General features: G+C 35.1%; 2 protein-coding genes across 2 annotated transcripts; one reads left to right on the plus strand and one right to left on the minus strand.

The window, feature by feature from the left end:
• Positions 1–7,834: 7,834 nt before the first annotated feature.
• LOC132548597 (uncharacterized) lies at positions 7,835–8,891 on the plus strand. Its single transcript, XM_060212463.1, has 2 exons — positions 7,835–7,918; positions 8,141–8,891. Exons 1-2 carry the CDS (start codon positions 7,860–7,862, stop codon positions 8,889–8,891), a joined length of 810 nt encoding a protein of 269 aa, XP_060068446.1. The 5' UTR covers positions 7,835–7,859.
• Positions 8,892–9,549: 658 nt separating this feature from the next.
• Positions 9,550–18,760, minus strand: LOC132548595 (ataxin-3-like). Its single transcript, XM_060212461.1, has 7 exons — positions 18,567–18,760; positions 16,658–16,822; positions 16,434–16,570; positions 15,326–15,480; positions 14,511–14,753; positions 13,911–14,219; positions 9,550–11,606 (listed from the first exon to the last, which is right to left on the minus strand). The coding sequence occupies exons 1-7, from the start codon at positions 18,588–18,590 to the stop codon at positions 11,539–11,541; spliced, it is 1,101 nt and encodes a 366-aa protein (XP_060068444.1). The 5' UTR covers positions 18,591–18,760; the 3' UTR covers positions 9,550–11,538.
• Positions 18,761–21,706: the final 2,946 nt, after the last annotated feature.

The following is a 21,706-nucleotide window of genomic DNA, read 5'->3' on the forward strand; positions in this document are numbered from 1 at the left end:
TATCGTTGAAGCACCATGTCTGAAATACACTGTTATGCCAGTCGTATAAAGTGTTGCTGTTCTCGATATGAATATAATACTATCAATATCATTTCAACATATACTCACCAGCACTATTACTAATAGTATGGCCAATGTTTTTTCTTGCACATTTATATTATTTTCCGATAGAATTCGAACACACGCGATACGTACATGGTCATGAATACCCTTTATTTCGCTACCTCGAATATCTGTTTACTGATTCAAAGACATGTTTAATTAAATCTCGAAATCCATTCCGTTATCCTAGTAGTTCTAACAATAGAACAAGTCTGAAAGCATTGTTGTAGTTATGATTGTTTTGTAAAAGCCGTTTTTACATAAAGCCCATTAGGCTTTATCCTATTCAGACGTATAATATTACACACACCAAGATTTTCTCAACGTTTAAGAACCTGGCAGTATAATCTTGTTGTTTAGAATCAAAGTACGAGACTGTGCTGAAAGGTTATGACAATAAGACTTGGTCTGTGATAGGCTTGTCTGCAGACTGGCGATAATAGAAACAGGACGGTACTTTTTTAAAGGGTAATGACAATGACGTTTTGAGTTAAAATTACACTGTATATATCAGACATGATTTGGACATTCTCATCACCACTTGTGTCTCTGGGGTAAATCTTTATTAGTCAGACAAAAAGTATTGACTGTCACGCCAAAGTGGGATAAAAATTATATTTATTTATTTATTTATTTAGAGCTAAAGATGGGACATAAAAATATGAAATTGTTCTTACCTGGTGAAACGACGACTACCTTTTAATATATACTGTATATATACAAAGCTGATTTTCCTATCAAGTGTGGTATGAGCAGCTGGACCTTACACTTATCTCAGGGACATCGGTTATCACCTGTTATCAAAATTACATTACTTACCTCGTATACAATTATAGACCTATTACAAATATCATCTTAACGCCACCGTCCCCTCCCACAGATATAGTTAGTAGAGGCACATATAGAAATCGCTTTGTCTTTTTGTCCGTCCCTCCGTCCGTTCAGTTCGATATCTCGTTAATATTTGTTCTCATTTGTAAACTTTGAAAATAAAATCGAAAGGTAGTTTATGAGCGTTGTTATATATCTTATCAGCTTATAGACAACCCGGTCATAATACAGATATTCATCATTTTCTGAAGAGTGATTTGAAAGTCATCCAGGAATGTACCAGGTAGTGAATTCACTTCATGGAAGAAGGTTAAAAAATGTCCTATTGTAGTAGAAGAGTAAGTAACAGTTTTCATTATCCATATTTTATTTTCCTTGAAAATTAAATGTTGCGCGTTTTAAGATAGCTTCACCACAAATATATATATATAACATTTAAATGCAACGTTAGTTATATCAATTCTAGACATTAAATTATCAAGTCCAAACAGTATTTCATTCCTCAGTGGAGTGGTTTCTGTTATAATTATCCTATGTACAAATAATTAAAAATTACTGAAAAAAATCATCTTCAGTTTCGTAACAATATCAGATTTTATGAATAATAGTGAGCTGACTCGAATGTCATTGGAGAAACAAAATTGAATTTGGACCGGGAAAGCAACGGAAATTAGGCTTTCAAACGGATTAATAAAAATGTGACCAGTAGAATACGGTTTTCATTCATATCTGATATGTAAGTCTCGGACACTTTGCTAACTGTGATAAAGATAAAATCCGGAATTGGAAATCAGACACGACAGACTCGTCTACGTCTGCCGCTTTCCTCCTTGTTTTCCCTATAGGGACAGTTTTTCCTGATAGCCATTCCTCGATAGCAACAGTCCTGCTTCCCCAACCTATGGTGTTTACATGTCGCAGTTGATTTGATACTCAAGGATTGATCCCAATATCACGGTTTTCGTGCTAAACGTTAGCTGGTAGTTTAACTCTATTACAAGGTTCCGAAAAATGAAGGTCGATGAAGCTTATACGTAAATTTCATGGTCGTTATGCTGAACTTATTGGTGCATATAATATATGAAGTCGGTATTATTCTTTTTTGTTTTGTTTTAGGACGTTCAATTATCAAGCATTTGACGTGATGAAGAATGTAGACATTTTACCAAAATATGTTATATATCTTCTAAAATAAAATGACGATACGAGTACAGCTCTTGGTGTGGGATCTTAGCGAGGCTAGGATATGTTAAGAACACGGACTGATCGGAGTTCAATATATTTACCGTTGAATATTGAATAATAAAGAAAGTTCTAGCCATGTACTATAGGGGCTTAACATGCTTCAAAAGGTAAATGATATCGATGAAAAAGACATTATGAAATATTGCGAGACGTCACGAAATCACCGACAGGCTTAGTTTAATGCATAACCGTGAATAAGAATTGATCCTTTCTACTTTCACGGTGTGAAATACAATCCACATTCGAAGGGGAGTTTTTGATTTGTCATAACATTGGAATAAGTCGATCCTCTTGTCCCTCTATTTGGCAAATAAACACATTGTCAGTCTAATAAAGATTTGCGATCACGAAAAATGATTATCGGCGATTGTTTGAAATCTTTACAAAGTCTTTTTTAGGAATTTCAACACTTCAAACTTGGCATTAAATGTAGTGCAATCATATGGATCAAGAATTAAACTGATTTTCAGCACAGGATAGACTTGTCAAATCATCGTGCTAGTTCAACATGACACGAATCCTTGGGTATATTGTATCGTATCAAACAACTCACACAACAATATCTGCTTTTGTGAATAGTACATATACATCAACACATTTTTCTTGTACTACCCGGTAGGTTTGGCTAATGAAGGATAGTCCCATAGTAGACGGAAATAGATCGTCCGATTTATCAGCTGAAATGTTTGGACCATGAGTACTCTACGCCTTTGTTGTACGTGTAAAGTTAGACTGAATAATAATGGTGACTATTCCACCTGCTTACTGATTAGGAAATTATATCAACATAGCATGACATTGTTTGTACATGGGTGGTTCTGTTTATAGATAAACGGTGTCTATTACAAGCATACCGTGTGGTGTGAAGTAAGTATATATATACCTACATCCATGTTATGCCTATAATATATATATATAAACACCTTCACAATAAACATCGTTGATTTGTATACATACTCGATGTATATATAAAACGCATAAACGATTGACAAGCCTATATATCGCACGCCGTATGTCTGCAAAGACCAGTTGGTGTCATCCTCCCAATTCTATATATGGTGGTCTAGAAACAAAAGAGACGCCAGGGTGCGGAAACTGAAGTCGACCGAGGCCTTTTGAAAATAGGAAAACGTAAGTAATGTTGTTACATACAGATGAAGAACAATTTGGATTTTTTTCTCAAAGATTGCCAATTTAGGATAACTATGTTGATCGTTTTGTCAATAATGACTAGTGTGAGATTTATTCATTTTGGGCGGTTTAATGTTCAGCTCAATGTCTCTAACATTAACATCTCCGATTCATTATTGCTAGTTCATGACTCAATGAGGAGATATTTATATTGTTTTATTGTGTTACGAGGAAGTGTTGCATGTGCAAGTGTTTCAGAGATTGCAAACTCTTCCGCAATCTCATCGGATCTTCATTGTCCATTAATTCTTTCTCTAGTAAACGACGGGAACGAGGACGCTTACCACCTAAAATATAGATCTGACCCTCTCTCTCTCTCTCTCTCTCTCTCTCTCTCTCTCTCTCTCTCTCTCTCTCTCTCTCTCTCTCTCTCTCTCTCTCTCTCTCTCTCTCTCTCTCTCTCTCTCTCTCTCAACATAAGATATCATTTGATATAAATTGCGTTATTATATTTTGTTCAACATTGGATACATACCGACTTTCTTCTACTGTCCGAGAAGTCTATATGTATTAGCTGAATACAAGTACCTGTCATGATCACCTATCTCTCGAGGTTATATCAAACATGTCTATATAGACCAATCTGAATTATATAACCTTGATATTTATACTAAGGGGCCCTAGATCATACATTATATCGACAGGATGCAATTTACAACAATTGAAAAAAAGTTAAATAAACGAATTAAAGACAGAACCTTTTGTAATCAAGCATTTTCATAAAGATATACTTTTTGCGCAGACAATTACGGAAATCCATTCATAAATACCATAAAATGAAGACACGGTTACCTTGTGGTCACAAGAAACCCTAACGGTGTACAAAACCTCAGTATACCGTACCGCACATTGCACGACCGCATTTATAGAAGCGATTAGGAATGGGCACAAGCGGAGCACTCCTTCAGGGAGCTTTGTTCATGAGACAACCCATGCTTGACAGGAAAATCACACTTGTTTTCTTCTTGACGTGTTTAACACGCTCTTGTATTCTGTATATATACAACATGACAAATCTTAATCGCGGTGTTTCAAATCTATTCATTTCAAATGCACTCATTTCAGAATAACAATGAAATCAGACAGTGAACTAATGTCGGGCATTGCATTTTGTAAATTGTGGTAATGAATTTCGGTCTTCACCTCCGTTTAACTGATTTTATTTTTATTATTGTTACATGCTATCATTAGGTATCACGGGATAGGTAACGTATATAGAACGTATGTGAAAGAGACTCGCAACACCAGAGCATAATAGCTTGGATGGTGGGCATGTCTTTGCTTTAAAAAAGGGGGCCTTTAAATGTCACTATGTCCAAATTTGACAACATATTTAAATGAGTTATTTAAATATGCAAATTGGATTTTCCCGATATTTTCGATTGATGCTTGATCAAGATCTACTTATTATGTAAATAAACAACACGGACTAGATTAATTTGATTTTAATTTGCTGGTGATTGGAATATCGAGGAAAGCGGACTTACCTATTACCTTTTCACATTTTTTCAAGGTTTTATCATCGCAACGCAGTAAAATGTTACAATGAACTTGTTTATTTTTCATTGACTGATATATGACTAACCAGTAATCATTGTTTGATTCCAAGATGAGCTTTTGTAACGATTATACATCATTCATAGAAAATGTGAAACAAATATTGCAGGCGTCATCTTACAGTGTAAAGCACGTTATCTGTCGTACAACATTTAACGTACACTTATAGAAAAAAAAACCAAGCGAATAGTTACTTTGTTTTCTCAAGGTATGACATAGATATTTCTATAAGGAACTCTCCTTCTCTCAATACATTTAAATCAATTATCAGTAAGACAGAAATAATACATGACAGATGCTTTTAGGTATGAGATTTAAGTAATTTAAACATACTTCATTTCCGTTTGAGAAATCCTGCCAGATCTCTTAATTACGATTTCTTTTAGAACAAGAGGTAATACAGCTGAATGTAGATGCAGCAATCCATTTGAAGACTTTTACTACTATTTTTGTGTTTGTCCCCCTATACATACATTCATAATCGAAATCTATTAATAAGACAGTTACAACCAATGTTTGAGAATTGAATTAGATTTACTCATATATGGCGATCAGCAATTAAGCAATTAAGATGATGATATCTCTTAATTGCAAAAAAAAGTAAGATAGGGATTTGATTGAATGTGACTCTCTCTCTCTCTCTCTCTCCCTCTCTCTCTCTCTCTCTCTCTCTCTCTCTCTCTCTCTCTCTCTCTCTCTCTCTCTCTCTCTCTCTCTCTCTCTCTCTCTCTCTCTCTCTCTCTCTCTCTCTCTCTCTCTCTCTCTCTCTCTCTCTCTCTCTCTCTCTCTCTCTCTCTCTCTCTCTCTCTCTCTCTCTCTCTCTCTCTCTCTCTCTCTCTCTCTCTCTCTCTCTCTCTCTCTCTCTCTCTCTCTCTCTCTCTCTCTCGGTTTTTAAAATCAAAATTCGAACGAAAATGATAAGAGATCTTGCTGTGCTGTCAGGACTGACTCGGGATCTAATCCGGACGCACTATTATCGATCTGCTTGGCCAGGACTGACCAGGGATCTACTCCGGACGCACTAGTATCGCTGTGCTGTGTCACGACTGACTCGGGATCTACTTCGGACGCACTTGTATAATAACTATACTCGATCCGGTGTTGATAAACTCGATCATAAGATACATATCGTGTATAAACCACAGCATTTACAATTTTTTGAAGTAATAGAACAATAATTTGATAGAATTTTGAAAGTGAATGTCGATTTTTAAATCGAACCAACACCACACTTTACAATTTCAAGTTCATAACTGCTGCCGATATAGAGGTTTGTTCGAATACCTTGAAGTGGTCCTTGGTTGAGTTCTGGCGGAAATTTAAATGGAGAGACAATAAGGACGTGATATTGGGCTTGAGAGGGAGCTTCTTTAAAACCTTGCAACTTAATTTGTTTATATTTCTTACCATTTTGGCAATTTCATCTTTATTGTCAAAGGGGGATTTTAAGGTTGAGTGTTCTGCTGCTCAGCGTTGTCCTCTACCACCTTTACAGGTTTCTGTACCACTAATTTATAATATAACGATCAATGGATGCAATCAACCTAATTGTGATTTAAAAAAACCAACCCTTTGAATTATTTGAGAATATATGTTTGTTTCCCTTTTAAGATATATCTCATGGTTCGCAGCATACAAGAATATAAGTCAAGTTGTAAAACAGTTTCTGTCAGTGTTAAGGTGTTTGTTTCACGTGGTCTTTTGGCTTTTGTTTGTTTGTATGTGTTTTGTTGCTAAACTTGCAAAAATATAGCTATAGTTTATGATGTGTTGGAAATAAACTCCATCTTAATTATTACGGAAGTATTTGTGTTCGATGATGTTTTCGAAAAAATCCACTTAATTGGAAAATAATAATTTATAACTTATTTAAGAATTGTTTAAAACCCCATACTCATAGACAAGGTATGATTTTAGATTTTAATTTCTTAGGAAAATTAAGGGATCCTCAAACCCAGTTGAACATGGGATGGACACCAGACATTCTGTCTCAAATTTAAAAAATTAGAAATGAGCATGACTTGTGATAGTTTTTTGCCCTTAAATACGACGTACATGTATTTGCTTGGCTTCTGGCATTAAACGTTTGTCCTATTTTCTATGTGTCAAGTATACGCTAGGATTTAAAAAAAAAAACAAAAAAAACAGTTCCATGTTTTATACATGTCATGTTAAAGATGAGGTAAAGTCCTATTTTTTAGGAAGATATCTATGAATCACCGGCCAGAGCGTATACAGTAGAATTGGCAGTAACTGGGAATAATCCGCGGAAATCCATTACATAATATGTATAGTTATAACGGTATAATTGTATTGAAACATATTTAGTGACTAAATCTAATAAGAAATAGTTTAAAACATATTAAGTATATGTTGTAAACATATTAAGATCACCCCACGTTCTTTAATTACACTGCCCACACTGACATGCACTATAGAGATATATATTTGGGTTTTAAGAAGTAATGTTTACCGGCAATTATATAGCACAGCGGCGTAATTGTTGGCGTGTAATAAGCGTCACCATTGTCATTACTTAGTCAACCTAACACTACAAATAGGAGGAATATCGATAAGATTGAATCTACACCTAGAGAAAATTGTCCAACACTAAGCCTTATATATATTTATACTGCATGAATGTATGGCTTTGTCTAGTTTCTCGCGCGTCAAACGCAGTTGATTTCACACAATGTATGAAGGTTGAAGGCTCACCGACCGTTTTTTAAGAGCAAAGATATTGGTTTAATTAGAAGTTGTTGGGGGTTTTGTTTCCGTACAATGTAATGTCACGCCAGGTAGATAATCGGTTATAACTATTAGATATACCAGTATATAAGACGCTATCTTGGCAGTTGGAGGACAGACAATCATCTGTGCACGCGGCTCTCTCACGAACAGATATTCTCTCACGAACTGATAGACCCTTCATCATGGATGTAATTAATTCCTCCCGGCGATCTTCAGTAGACTCAGTTTCGAGTGGTAAAACGTAAGTATCGCCATTTCGTTTTAGCGCGAAATTGTGAAAGACTGAAACGTCACCCATTTATCTTCAGTGACGTAAACAGCAGATACAGCCAGCCGGTTTCGTGGGAAACCTGACACAGCCATGCTAACCTTTGTAGATTTAAAGTATGACAGTTATATATGGGATTTAATGTGTGTATTTTAGCGATGTAAATGTCACCCCCTTTATTTTTGTTTGTTACAGTCTGTCCTTCCGTTCGAAGGGAAAACGTATTTCAAAGGACAAGATTTGGGAAGAAATGGACCGGAAGTATAACCTTACGAAACGGAAGCATGCGGCTGTAAACAAATTCAAACAAATCAACAAAGTAGCTAGAACAAACCTAGACAGCCAGCTCAATTCTATGAAAACAAGCTTTGCTAAAAGAGAGAGACAAATGGTGAAGGAGAGGCGTGCCATAGAGCAAGAACTAACGTTGATCAAAGTTGACCGGAAGTTACCACCAATTCAAAATCAGGATCCGGTAAGTGATGAACCACAGACGCCGATTTCTCAATCGGAATCAGAAGAGTTAGTAATTCCTGTGTTAAAATGTGATGAGTGTAGATTCGGAATATCAAAAACAAGGTGTACAAACTTTCCATGTTTTTTGCCAAAAACCTACACAAGTATTGGCTACCAGATGACGTCACGATCCTACTCGTCACTCCCTAACTACCAAGAGATGCTGGGTTACAGTCAGGGACTTCGTCCACCTACTCGCGTAAAACAGGAACGTAGGTCTTTTGAAACCGAACAAGAAGTTACAAACAAACACAAAACCCCGCGTGTGTCTGTTGAGGATCGCGAGAGAGGTCTCCGCCAACTTGTTAAGGAGATGAGAGAAAGGAATGAGAAGAACAAGCCACGTGATTGGGCTATAAACTATGGACAACCTCTCCCACGCCGGACAATCCTCAAACCTATAATGTTCTCCTCCAGCCTCGTGGTGTAGATAAAGACACCTTACCAGGAAATATAACGGGGCGTTTAGGAGCTGAATTTTGTACATGACTGTCATTATTTTAAAAAAAGATATAAAAAGTTTTAGTTATCTGTGATAAAGTAATTCTCGTGAAAGTTGGAAACTGTCCGGCATCAACAAGAAGTTGCTATGATCCTTTCATACATGTAGTTGTTTAACAACCAGCAGATGTTTACAGGAAGATGTTCAGTTACACTTTATTATAATGCCATCCTGTTTTAGTTGGTTAACCAATGGTAAGTATTAGCAGGAAGTTGTTCAGATAGCTATAATTAAGAGTCATCCTGCTAAAGTTAGTTCACAAATAGTAGGTCTTAACAGCAACTTGTTCAGATAACAATAATAATGAGTCTTCCTGGTTTATTTGATCATATCACTTGGAAACTGTAACAGGAAATTGTTCTGATAAATTTGAATGACATCACATTGATTGTTTGCCAGTATAAAGTGTAAACCTGTTTCAGCAGCATTGTTATCTTGTTTCTTCACACCACACAAACAAGAGACCAGAGGGTCTGAATCTCTCTTCTGTTATACAGCACACACAGAAGACTTTGGTAGTTCATAAAAGTTACACTGAAATGTTTAATGATTAACAACACTGAATAAAATTCCCCAAAAATCACAGTTTTGAATTTTATCATGGTTTTATTAGATTTGCCATCAAATGCCAGTATTTCAATAAGTGTATGATGAAATATCCTCAATAGTGAAAGTGAGACAACTTGAAGATTGATGATAATATCTCTAATACATACATTTGTATCTACCATGTATGTATCTTTGTCATCATCTCTCACACAATATGTTGTTTACCAGTGGTTATATTATTGGACGGTAAGTAATTCATGCTTCATCACATGACAGTTTACTATCAAGTTACAAGTACACAATCATTTTATCACCAAATATATCCTTTAAATCATAAAATTACTCTTTTACCTCCACAACCAAGAGGCCTAGTGGGTCTGCAATACTCTCCTATTCACAAATCTCGCATCAATGACCTTCAAAGTGGGTCAAGGTGCCATTTACTTACACAAACTTATTTGTTTACATGCCAACAAAACAAAGAACTTTAGCTACAAACATATATCATACATCTTGTCCGAGAGAATCATAATAAAATATTGAATAAACATCAAAGGTATTTCCTCTCTCAAACTTTGTAGCAAATCACATCAACAAGACAAATACACAGCTCTATGTCATTCCAATCATTATTTTTTCTTCTGAGTGATACACACATTTTAAAACTATGACCTGGAATATAGGTCAAGGGCAATTCTGTGAATGAACTGTGTAACATTCTATAGCAGCAAGCTGTTGCTTCAATCTTACAGTTATAGGCCATTATCTCTCCAGAAAAAAATAGTTTGAACATTTACCAAAAAACAAATTTGATATTGCTATCTTGAAAAACAAGTCTCTTTACAACCCTTACCAGCTCTTCCAGTGGTAAATACAAACAAATTGCCAGATAAATGTTCTCAGTTTACGCCTTTTATGCAGCAGTTCTTTGAGTTAAAGACACGATTTTTGTTGTAAACACAATAAGTCAAATCATTTGAACTCTGATCTTGAACATAACTCAAGGTAATTAATATTTTCATGAACTAGTTATAGTTAGGCTGTTTCCACGAGTGTTGCCACACAAATATCTTCATCTTGTACTTCCTAGTTCTGAAGAAGTTGATATATGAATACTAGATAAAGGCTAAAGAATGTAATACCACACATAATATATAACTTTTAAGTGTCTTATTAAACTTTTCGCAAAAAATGATACATTCTGTTTGTTTTTGCTCAAGCTAAGACATACATGACCATCAGACTTGCTCTCGAACAATACAAAAAAAATTGTAGATTTGCGTTCTTGGTGTACAATTCTCTTCATCCTTGATGACAAAGTTAAGGCTCATTGCAAGTATGTAATTTTTCCAGGATTATGGAAAACTTGTATCATCTGTAGAACATTGTGCCTTAGTTTTATTAAGACATACAAGAGATATTCCAAGGCTATCAAGAAGATATATATATATATAAATGTTGAGCGGTGAAATCTGATTTCAAAAGTTTCATAACACATGATTATGTCTCTAAGTCATGTAATCGTCATAAAGTTTCTGATATGTGTAGTACATTGGGTGAAATTCTTCTCTATTTATCCTTACATTCCATAAGACTCATCATTATTAATTGAGACAGTGTGTAAACATAATAATGAAATTTAGTCAGTCTTCAGCACTTAAAATGTTAATTATGACTTTCACTAATGTCTCATCTGGGAGTATTCATCATGTCCTGGCACAAAGCAGAGCTTCATCAAAGAATTCAGGTCTCCCTGCCTTACTGTCAATTAGAAAATCACAGAAAACCGGATGTCACTGCCTTAATGCTGATGATCACAGATTCTGGGAGGCTTCTCTTGCAACAATACCATTTGTTGGTCATTTGGACAAAGGATGTCGTTGGTGCATTTTTTAGATGATGTCAATGAATTTGCAGGAGGCAGTTCCAGGTATCTAATGCTGGACCTCTCAGTACCAACTGAGGTTGACCAGTCCAGATTTGACCAAAGTGTAATTCTGAACACATGATACACACAGGGCGTGTGTCATTTATCTCCAGTCTGCATAGACATGGATATCGCTTTCTGTAACATCTCCTCTTCACTCATTTCTCCTGTCAAATAAGTACATACAGAAAGTTAAAGATATACTGTACAGATGGAATTAACCTCTCCTGACAAAGATACACTTCAATCATTACTTCAGGAATTCTTACCCAGTTCTCACATAGAATTTCCTCACATTTTGATTACCTGTAAATGCTGTGAACATGTTTAGTCACAGAGGTTCACCATAAGTGACAGTTGCTTATCATGTTTATCTCACTTCAGTGAGATTAACATGATGAACAGCCATCACTTGCATTTATCCAATAACTTTTAAATAGCAAAAATGCACAGAGTAAAATTCTTCCGATGTGGCCACTAAATTCTTTGAGTTGCACCACCACACAACAAAATACAGTTTTTAATGAAGGAATGGCTGTTATATATTCTAGATGACTTGGTTAAAATCCAATCATTCCTACAGGAACAGCAGGATTTTGTAGAATTTGTTATTTTTCTCTATTGGGCCCCAACTCTATTGCTCCATGGTGTCCGGACACACAGTGTACACAAAGTTGATTTCCATTCCCCTAAGAATGCTTCAGACCAAATATGGGGCAAAATCTTATCATTCCTACAGGAGGAGTAGGATTTGCTCTATTACCCATATTGGGCTGCGCCCCTCCCTCCCCAGGGGGCCAAGACCCACCTTTTTTACAGAAGTAATTCCCTTTCCCCTTAGAATGCTTCAGACCAAATTTGGGCAAAACCCAATCATTCCTACAGAAAGAGAAGGATTTTAAAATTTCCCTTATTGGGCTCCACTTGAAATTCAAAAAACCATGAAAAATATTTTGACTTATCTGAATTTGACTTAAACAAAGTGTACAAATAAGGTTCATGATATCAGTTACCTGACATTGTTTACTGTAGAATGAAGTACATGCTACAATAGCACAGCACTCTCTGCTTCAAACAGCATAAATTAATCTGTTATTTGAAAGGGCTGTTAATAAACAGAAACATATTGATTTCTACTGTCTCTTTTTATAGTTTGTTTATCCAATTAATAAAACATGTAATGAAATCATTAGACAAATACTCACTTTGTGCCATCTCACATGTGTACACTCCCCTTATATAGGTAATGTATTTTACAGAACGTAAAACCAAACTAAAAATTTGCTTTTGATACGCTGCTAGAAGCAATGTTTGATGTTACAGATCATGTTAAAACGACTTTACTAGAATAATCATATGACATTAGCCGCACTGAAAATCTTTTACTATGTCAACCTGTACATGTTACTGTACAACATCTCTGGAAAAAACACTCAGTTTTATTGCTCCCTAAGGATTTCTAGTTTATCATGCTGATTATAAAACATGATCAGCTTGTTAAACATACAGGTAAGTCACAGCTACAGTGCAGTGACACTCATTAAGAAACCAACTAAACATACAGGTAAGTCACAGCTACAGTGCAGTGACACTGATTAAGAAGCCAACTATCAACTTTTGATTAAAAAACTAGTAATTATTCATTACAGGTCAACTGCTGTGCATATTATGGACTGATATGCTGTATATTTAGCAATCTATTATGCGTAAGTGAATTTCTATTGATCAAACTCTTTAGATGACATGCTGATGTTTAGACAAAAATTACTTTCAAGACAACCATTGACTTTTCACTTGCTTTACAATCGAAGTCTGAAAAATCACTACAAATCAAATAAAATGTTGACTAAATAAATTTGCGTCAACTGAACTAAAATTACAAACACAAAGAAGGAAACAAATCTGGACTTCAAAATTATTTTGACTCAAAGAGATTTTGAGACAATGAATTCTTAACAGCAACTTCTCAACTAAGTACAATATTTCCACCCTGAACAGTTGGTCAAAGGCTTCCCTGTTTCTCATTTGTCTTTAAGGCCAATGTTTAAGCTTAATCTGAATGATCAGTGTGCATCCATTTTAAAAATCTGATTAGGAAGCAAATCGACGGTGCGAATTCATACCATAGATACTGACAAAGGGAGACTATTTCCCTTTCTTTGTAAATGTTAACACTACATTAATTGGCTTTCTCTGTCGTTGTAGGAATAAATACTGACAATTTGCTCATGATTGGTGGTCATGTTGATGGTTTTTTATTGACAGGCAATAACCAAAGACTTGTTAAGTAAGTAGTCCGATGTCAAAGTTCATAGGTTAACCAATCAGAATTGTTAGAGGTTGGAGACGACGATCAGAGGCTTTACACACTGCAGTGTGTAATCAAAAACAATAACACACTGCTACAAAGTTTATCACATGCCACATCAGTGGTGAAACATACATAGCTATGGGATAAAATGGTTCCTTACCTGTATCATTCTCCTGATCTGTAGTGGACTCTTCATGTTCAGAGTTACACAATTCCTTTGCTGTGGTCTTCTCTGATTCAGAAATTAGTTTTTTGTTTGATGATTCTGACTCTTGAGAGTTTTGTTCAGCTTTATCACATGATTTCGATGACTCTAATCTGCTGAGGTAGGCCAAACGCTTCTGCCGCACATTTTCAGGGTCCGGACTTTCAGGTGGAGGGGATGCTGATTTTTTGGTATCAGATCCAGAAGCAGCACCCTGGGTTGAAGAGGCAGCAGAGGACCCTGGGACAGGTTCCCAAGTGTAGCCTGAGAATAGTAGAGATCAATGGGTAACAGTGGGTACATCAGAAAATCCAACTACATGATATTATACATACACAGATAGATCAAAATACGATTTCCGATAACTTTAAGTTAAGTCATGTTGTGCCATACAGATGTACCATAATCTAAAATAAACTTGCGATTTTTTTGTTCATTTTCACAACAACAGACAGATTTCATATTTCAATCAAAACATTAAAATTAACAAAAATATATTGCAGTGGAATCATGATTCACTTGAAAGTAAGTTTTGATTTACCACCAGTAACCCACCCTCCATGCTTAGCTGCAAAGCTTTCTGTAATGCCTGGTCATCGTGTTCATCTGCCTGTCGACTCTCTGCCAACACCTTCTGTAGCTGTTGATCTTCCTCTTCCTCCGCAGGCTGATTACTGGACACAGACAGGTTCTCGTTGATCAACTTTGGCTTGACTTGTTGTACAACTGGAGCTATTTTTAGCAACATATCAGCTTCACACTCTGGCAAATTACCTCCCACAATGAATATAGAATAACCTGTTAGGGAAAATAGCAACCAATATATTTATACTTATTGCACTGACAAATATAATGCAGAAATGACTTTCCATGAAATGTTTTCTCCACACAATTTTTTATTCCCTTATTTAAAGATTTTTATGATAATATTTAAGAGAAATCTTATATCATCCCTAGTGATTATAACATTTAGTGCAATACAGAAAGGATATACGACAATACATAGTAGTTTCCTGCCTTATCAGTCAACAATCAACCCTGTTTCCCTGAGATGATTTGAACAAACACCATGAACCGTTTTCCGAGGCCCCAACACTGTGGGGAAAGTAAGTTTCAATACTGAGTGATATTAAAGCCATGAAACAACTAATTTGTTACCTGATTAATTCAAAACTATAAGATGAATTGGCAATTCAAACTGATAAATTAATATACCTGTGCATCTGAATGTGTGTTTAACATGTCTAGAATAAGGAGACAATTGAAAATGCTATGATTACATTGATATAGAGTCGGGTAATAACAACGAAATGTAAAATTTTACTTTATGTCAGTTGAATTAATCATCTTAGGATTATATGTACACAGACCTTCTTCTAGGAGTTGCTTGAGAAACAGCGACAGGTATGTGTTAGATATGAGCTCAGGACCGGTCAGCAAGGAATTCAGGTTAAACCATTGATTTCCAATCTTCCTAATGGTCAACCAATGACCACGAAAATTACAAATATAGGCTTTCTCTGCTCTGTAAACAAAAACAAAACAAAAAAACTGATAAAGATCATATCAATCTTACACTATTTAGGAAACTTACTTGCAATTGTGTTTGTTTTTACAATTACTTTCTTTCTGTCTTTCTTTTTCTTTTAAGGAGATTAACTATTTAGGATATTCTGTCTAATGTCAAAATAATCAACTTGTGTTCATGGCAAAAGCCACCAAAACAAATTATTTTTGCTGAAAAATATGTTAACAGATGAGTTTGAACCACAATTCTGTATTATCCCTGCAGATTATTTGTGTTCAACAAGTCATAATTATAAACCAAATATCTAGATGTTTCAATGAATCCTGAAGGAGTGCTCCCCAACTCTTCAAATACAAATCCAATGTACTTGATGTATATATTTCAAGCTCATTAAACTTTTTTGTCTCCTTGTGTTTTCCTCACAAGCTACATTTGTACAAACATCTCTACAGCTGATTATAACATTTTATCTGTAAATGACTATAAGTTCATGAGGTTGGCAGCTTGCTTTGGCAGAGAGTAACACAGCTACTGATAATTGTCAGAAAGGATGTTTCAATTCAGCAAATTTTATGAACATATTTAATAATCACTTAAATTACGGTCATTATAAAATGGAGTGGTAGTCAGTGAAACTGTCAACAGATAATTACACTATAATGATTACCATTGGAATTGCAAAGATATTCACTCAATTCTATTTTAAGACATTAAAATGCATTCATATATGTTTTACTGTCATTGTGATTTTATATTTTGCTGAAAGTACAAATGTAGAACACCATCTGGAAAACTAAAATAACTATAAGTATTTCCAGAATCTTCCAACAGTCGTATTTAGAATGATATATGTTAAATTTTATAAGCAACTACAAATTGTATTAAAGATGATACAGGTCTTTGATAATGGCATCTCGATGGAAACTATTTGTATTTTTGTGTGCACTTACACAGGGTTGCTCCTGGCAGCAATAGCAATAGGATCAGGGGAGTTATATAGAATAAGTCCAAGTCCCCAAACAGACAAGGCACGGTCAATCACCTGAATGGAGAAGAATCCACTGTCGTCTAAGTTGCTGGATGGCTCCTGCAAGAAAAAAAGAAAGTATATTAAAATTTGTTTATGTTATTTGCAACAATAAGAATTCAAGCTATTTTTTACCCCAATATTTACCTTGAGGAATTTTTTGTATTCTTCTGATTGTTCTCCAGCGATGGCCATTTGTTCTCGTTCACTCTCATCAAGTTGCTTAGCTAGGTCAGCCAGATCTACTGGACTGAAGTACTGGCCTTGTAGTAAGGCATTCAGGCAGTGCTGGGCACATAGCGAACCCTCTTGCTGTAATGGTAAAGTTACAAGGTGATGTCAAAAAAGTAAATCATACTGCATTAACACACAATTTATCAAAGAAAACCATCCATGGTCCAAGATTCTACCATTAACAAATCATTGGTTGGATGGCTGCAACATTTTCGACCAGAGGCCCATGGGCCTTAACGGTCATCTGACATAAAATATAAGATTTCAAATTTTGAACTTGAGAAGAAGTTGAAAATGTGTTTTCCAGATGGCGGCCATGTTGGAATTTCAAAACCCGAAATTAACAAACTTTGGTCAGGATCATGTCACGATCATTTCAGATAGTTTCAGCTCAATGAGACATGTAGAACTTGAGAAGAAGTTGAAAATATTTACGACGAACGATGCCGCCGGACAAAAGGCAATCACAATAGGTCATCAGACCATTCAGTCATATGACCTAAAAATGACTGAATACTTGCTGCCAGAGTTACTTCCCTTCCTAAATCAACTCTTGTGAATTTATTTTAATAAGTGGACAGCACTAATAAAACAAATCAATAACCTGTATGTGCTTACTTAATAATCATATCAGTTTGTAAGAAGTTAACTATCATTTATGACATGAAAATCCCAGACGCATGTATTAATGCAATATTTTATAATTTTTTCTATGGCAACTAATATTTCAGAATTTAGTGATGGCACATAATAAAACATGACAGGAAATCATTAAAACATGTCAGGGTATCCAAATTTATGTTACCATTTATGGTAACCAAATTTATGTGATCATTCATGATTTAATTATTTGGAAAGCTTAGACAAAACAACTTCAGTCTCACTGTGTTCCAGGTAATGTTCATGTCACATCCAATATAAAACATGGCAAATAATGAAGAACAAAATGTTACCTTTTTTATATGTTTACCATTAAAATTTTATCATTTTACTCAATGCTTTGATAACTGTAAGGAGTGGTGGTAGCTTAGTCAATAAAATATTTGAATTTGCAACCACCTTTCTCAGAATGGTTGTATTTCTCAGGAAGAGGAGATCACAGACTTTACCACTTGTAAGTGATTATGCCAGAGATGTGTTATATACGTCTCTGATTATGCCAATATATGATAGCAAGGGATATCCCAATTTTAGTTGAATGATTACACTAGGGACACATTACCTGTATTACCCTCGAAACTGGTCTATCAAATGAAATGGTATTGTACGCCTTCATTGTAATAAAAGGAATTTACATATCAATTTGATTAAATTTGAAACAATAGTAAATTTTCAATTAAGTTAAACTGATACTGCTTTTGTTTTCTATTGTGTTTCATTCATCTTTTTACTTTCTCTCGTTGATCATTAACTTTTCATTCTATCCAATGACCGAAATTATCATGTTTGCTATGTGAAAAAGTTGGATGAATCGCATACAATGAAAGTTATCGACCTGTTTCCTGGTAAATATTATGATTCATAAACCTGAGAAAGTGATATTTCCTGAAGCCGCTTGTAAATACCGATGACATATTCACAATTATAATTACTGGTATGAACTTCTGTAAGTTATTGCACGGTTGCAGACGACAGGATTACTTGACCTACGGACCTGCATCTTATTCGCTAATACGTATACCCCGAACAGTAAACTGTTGACACAAACGGTCGACGTGAAATTCAGACCTAAAACATATTTACAAGCAAAAAAAAAATTATTGCGTTGTTTATCAAAACAGTTATAAAGGAATGCGCTGTGTTACAATGTCTCAGTTTTAACCTGTTCATGAAAGATGGTCTCCATGTTTTATCAGCAGTTCGTCGTTAAAACGCATGTGTTGAAGTATCAAGAAAGTTCGTTCCTTATTATCTGTTCAATCAAATTTCATCCACGTCTTCATAGCCTTGAGATTTTCAATGAATGGATAGTAATCAGTGCCTATGTTTTCCATCATCAAGTACGAGTTATCTCGTGCATTGCTAACCCTAATAATGCGATTGTTACACATACAGCACAAAACCTCTAAGTGTTCAAACGTCGTGAATTTTTTAGGCTCTAATCAAGGGGAACAACTAAAAGTCAAATTTTGTCTAAGGTATCACGCTAACATTTTCTGATCGTAAAAAGTAATTTGAAACTCATTCGATTAGAATTTGTAGGACCTACACATTCAATTCATCATTTTCATGTGTACCCTTAGTTCCTGTCTTCCCAGACAGTGCTAGGGATCAAGCATCTGTTTAAGCTTAACTTCCATGAAAATTATCATACATCGTGAATAGACTGCCTGGTTATTTATACAAAGTAATATATAGATACATAGATTTATTCTGAAAAGGTACAGAAAATATGTACAGGATTAACAATCCTTTGATAGTCAGCTCTTTATACAATTTATACTAAAATAATGTTCACAGCTTTTTTTTTTTTTTTCTTTAAAACAATACTTCTGTGGCTGGTTTTTCCAATGTTCATCTAGATTATATTCAAATTGTTTAACTGTCGTTGCATTTACAACATTAAATGGAATTCTGTTCCAAACATCTACGGTTCTCTATGTGAACGAATATTTCCTTAAATTAAATTTTGAAAATTCTTTATATATTTTTGTAGTTATGTCCGCAAGTGTACGACCCTACGTTGACAGAAAACAAGTCTGCGACTTCTGAGTCATATTTCACGGAAATTATTTTAGATACATAAATTTATTCTGACAAGGTACAGAAAATATGTACAGGATTAACAATCCTTTGAAGGTCAGCATTTTATACAATTTATACTAAAATACCTCTATCATAACATCACGTGATCTTCTATATGCTAACGTTGGTAACTGTAGTTTTTGTAGACGCTCCGTGTAAGATGATGAAAGGCCTAGTACCAGCATGGTTGCCCGGCGTTGGACATTTTCGAGCTCCAGACTTGGACAGCATAATCTAAATGAGGTCTAACTAAAGTTGTGTCCAACAATTTAAAAATATTTGGGTCCATATATTCCATTGTTCTTCGCATTACTCCCATGACTGAATTCACTTTATTAACCTTATCACATGTTTATGAACACCGATATCCTTTGCCGAGTCCACAAATAGTAATGGCTGTGGATCTTTTTTCAGCTTGTATTTGAATTTGACCATGTTTTCCTCCGATGCGCATCATTTTACATTTATCGGGATGAAAAAAAATAGTTGCTAGGTTTCCGACCATTGTTGTAATGATCTTTTTGCAGATTCTTACAATCTTGTTAGCTATTGATTGCTCTGAAAGCTTTTGTGTCATCTGCGAAGAGGTAAGTTCCTTACTCGTAACATCCGCCATATCATTGATGTACAATACAAATAAAAGTTGTCCCAACACAGATCCTTGTGGTATACCGCTCATTACTAGGTTCCACTTTGACTTTTCGCCGTTTATTACGACCCTCTGTTTCCTTCCTATCAAAAGCCGAAAATTGTCCACCAATGCCATATTTCGCAAGTTTATGTACGAGTTGTAAATGTCGCACCTTATGAAAGGCTTTCATAAAATCACAATATCCACATCCACAATCTAACTAACCACAACTGACCAATCACAGGCTGATACGCTCCTTTTGAAGATTACAAAGAAGCGACACCCAACTTCAAAACCATTACAATATACCGTTAGGTGACTTTAAGATTTGTTTGATGTACATCGAAGCATCAAACTAGTCTTCTCGTCATTTCCACATTGTGTCGCACATGGAACCTTCAATTTTGCCATGAAAAGTTCCAGGGATGCAGAGAGCGAAAGTAATCTTAACCCCTGAAGTATCGAAGATCATGCCTGGATTCAAACACTTTCGGGACCCTAACAACACTTACGAGTCCTAGAAGGACGAAACAGACATCTACATTATTCTTTTATTAATTATCAATTAATAATTTATTAATTATATATTCACATGTATGTCTTTATTACAATATTTGACACATCGGTCGTTTTTGGCTTTGCCGGTGGGGTAGAAAAATCACCTCTTCTAATTGATCGCTACCAGTGGACAGTCTGATAGCCCAAAATTGTCATCCTCAAAGATTTTTTAAAATCCTTTCTCTGGAAACAGATACATTGTTGATTTCGACTCTTTATTTTCAGATAGTGTGCAGTACATTAAATTTAGGTCACTGTGACTTTCTTAAGAGCAATACTTTCAACAGTTTCGAATACACACCATAACTTTTGAAATATCAAAGACATGTTGTTGAAACTAAAACAATAACTGCATCATCCACAAGTGGTGTGCAGTGTACTCAAATTATGACTGCGATCTTCAGTTCAAAGTCAAAATGTCAAACAATTGCAGATTGATCCAATAGAGATATTTGGATAAATTTTAGACATAACTGCCACGACTAAAATAAGGTCACTGAGGTCTTCACCTTAAGGTCGAAGGTTAAATAAGTACATTGATCAGTATTTTTTCCTGAGTCCTAGTTTCTAAACTATATATGAGTGATATCATAATGAAACTGGTGACATAGCTTCAACACTCACAAGCCGTATAAAATGCAAAGAAATGTTATCACAAAATGTTTTAATTCTCTCATCGACCAGGGACGTTACAGTACAGACAGTTATGTTTTATTTTTACCGTTATTTTAGATCATGAAATTATCTAATAAGCATGCAAATTATGGGCAGTGTACTTGGCCCCATTTAGTTTCATTAACATCAAGTATCATGGTAATTATTTTAAAATGCAGCTGAATGGAATTTCAGAAACATAGACTATTGCAACAAAACAATTGAAAACAAACGTTGTTTTTAACCCAATATTTTTTTCTCAAAACACGTGCAAAAGTGCTGAAAGTAATTGTTTATTTATTCAAAGTGTTCTTTGGCATAATGTTATCAATAAATGTGGTTGATAGGAAAATTAAAGTGTGATAGATCTATCC

The sequence above is a fragment of the Ylistrum balloti genome, unplaced genomic scaffold (genome assembly GCF_031769215.1).
Source record: "Ylistrum balloti isolate Yb309-2 unplaced genomic scaffold, AGI_CSIRO_Ybal_v1 Utg370018, whole genome shotgun sequence".
Classification (NCBI taxonomy): Eukaryota; Metazoa; Mollusca; class Bivalvia; order Pectinida; family Pectinidae; genus Ylistrum; species Ylistrum balloti.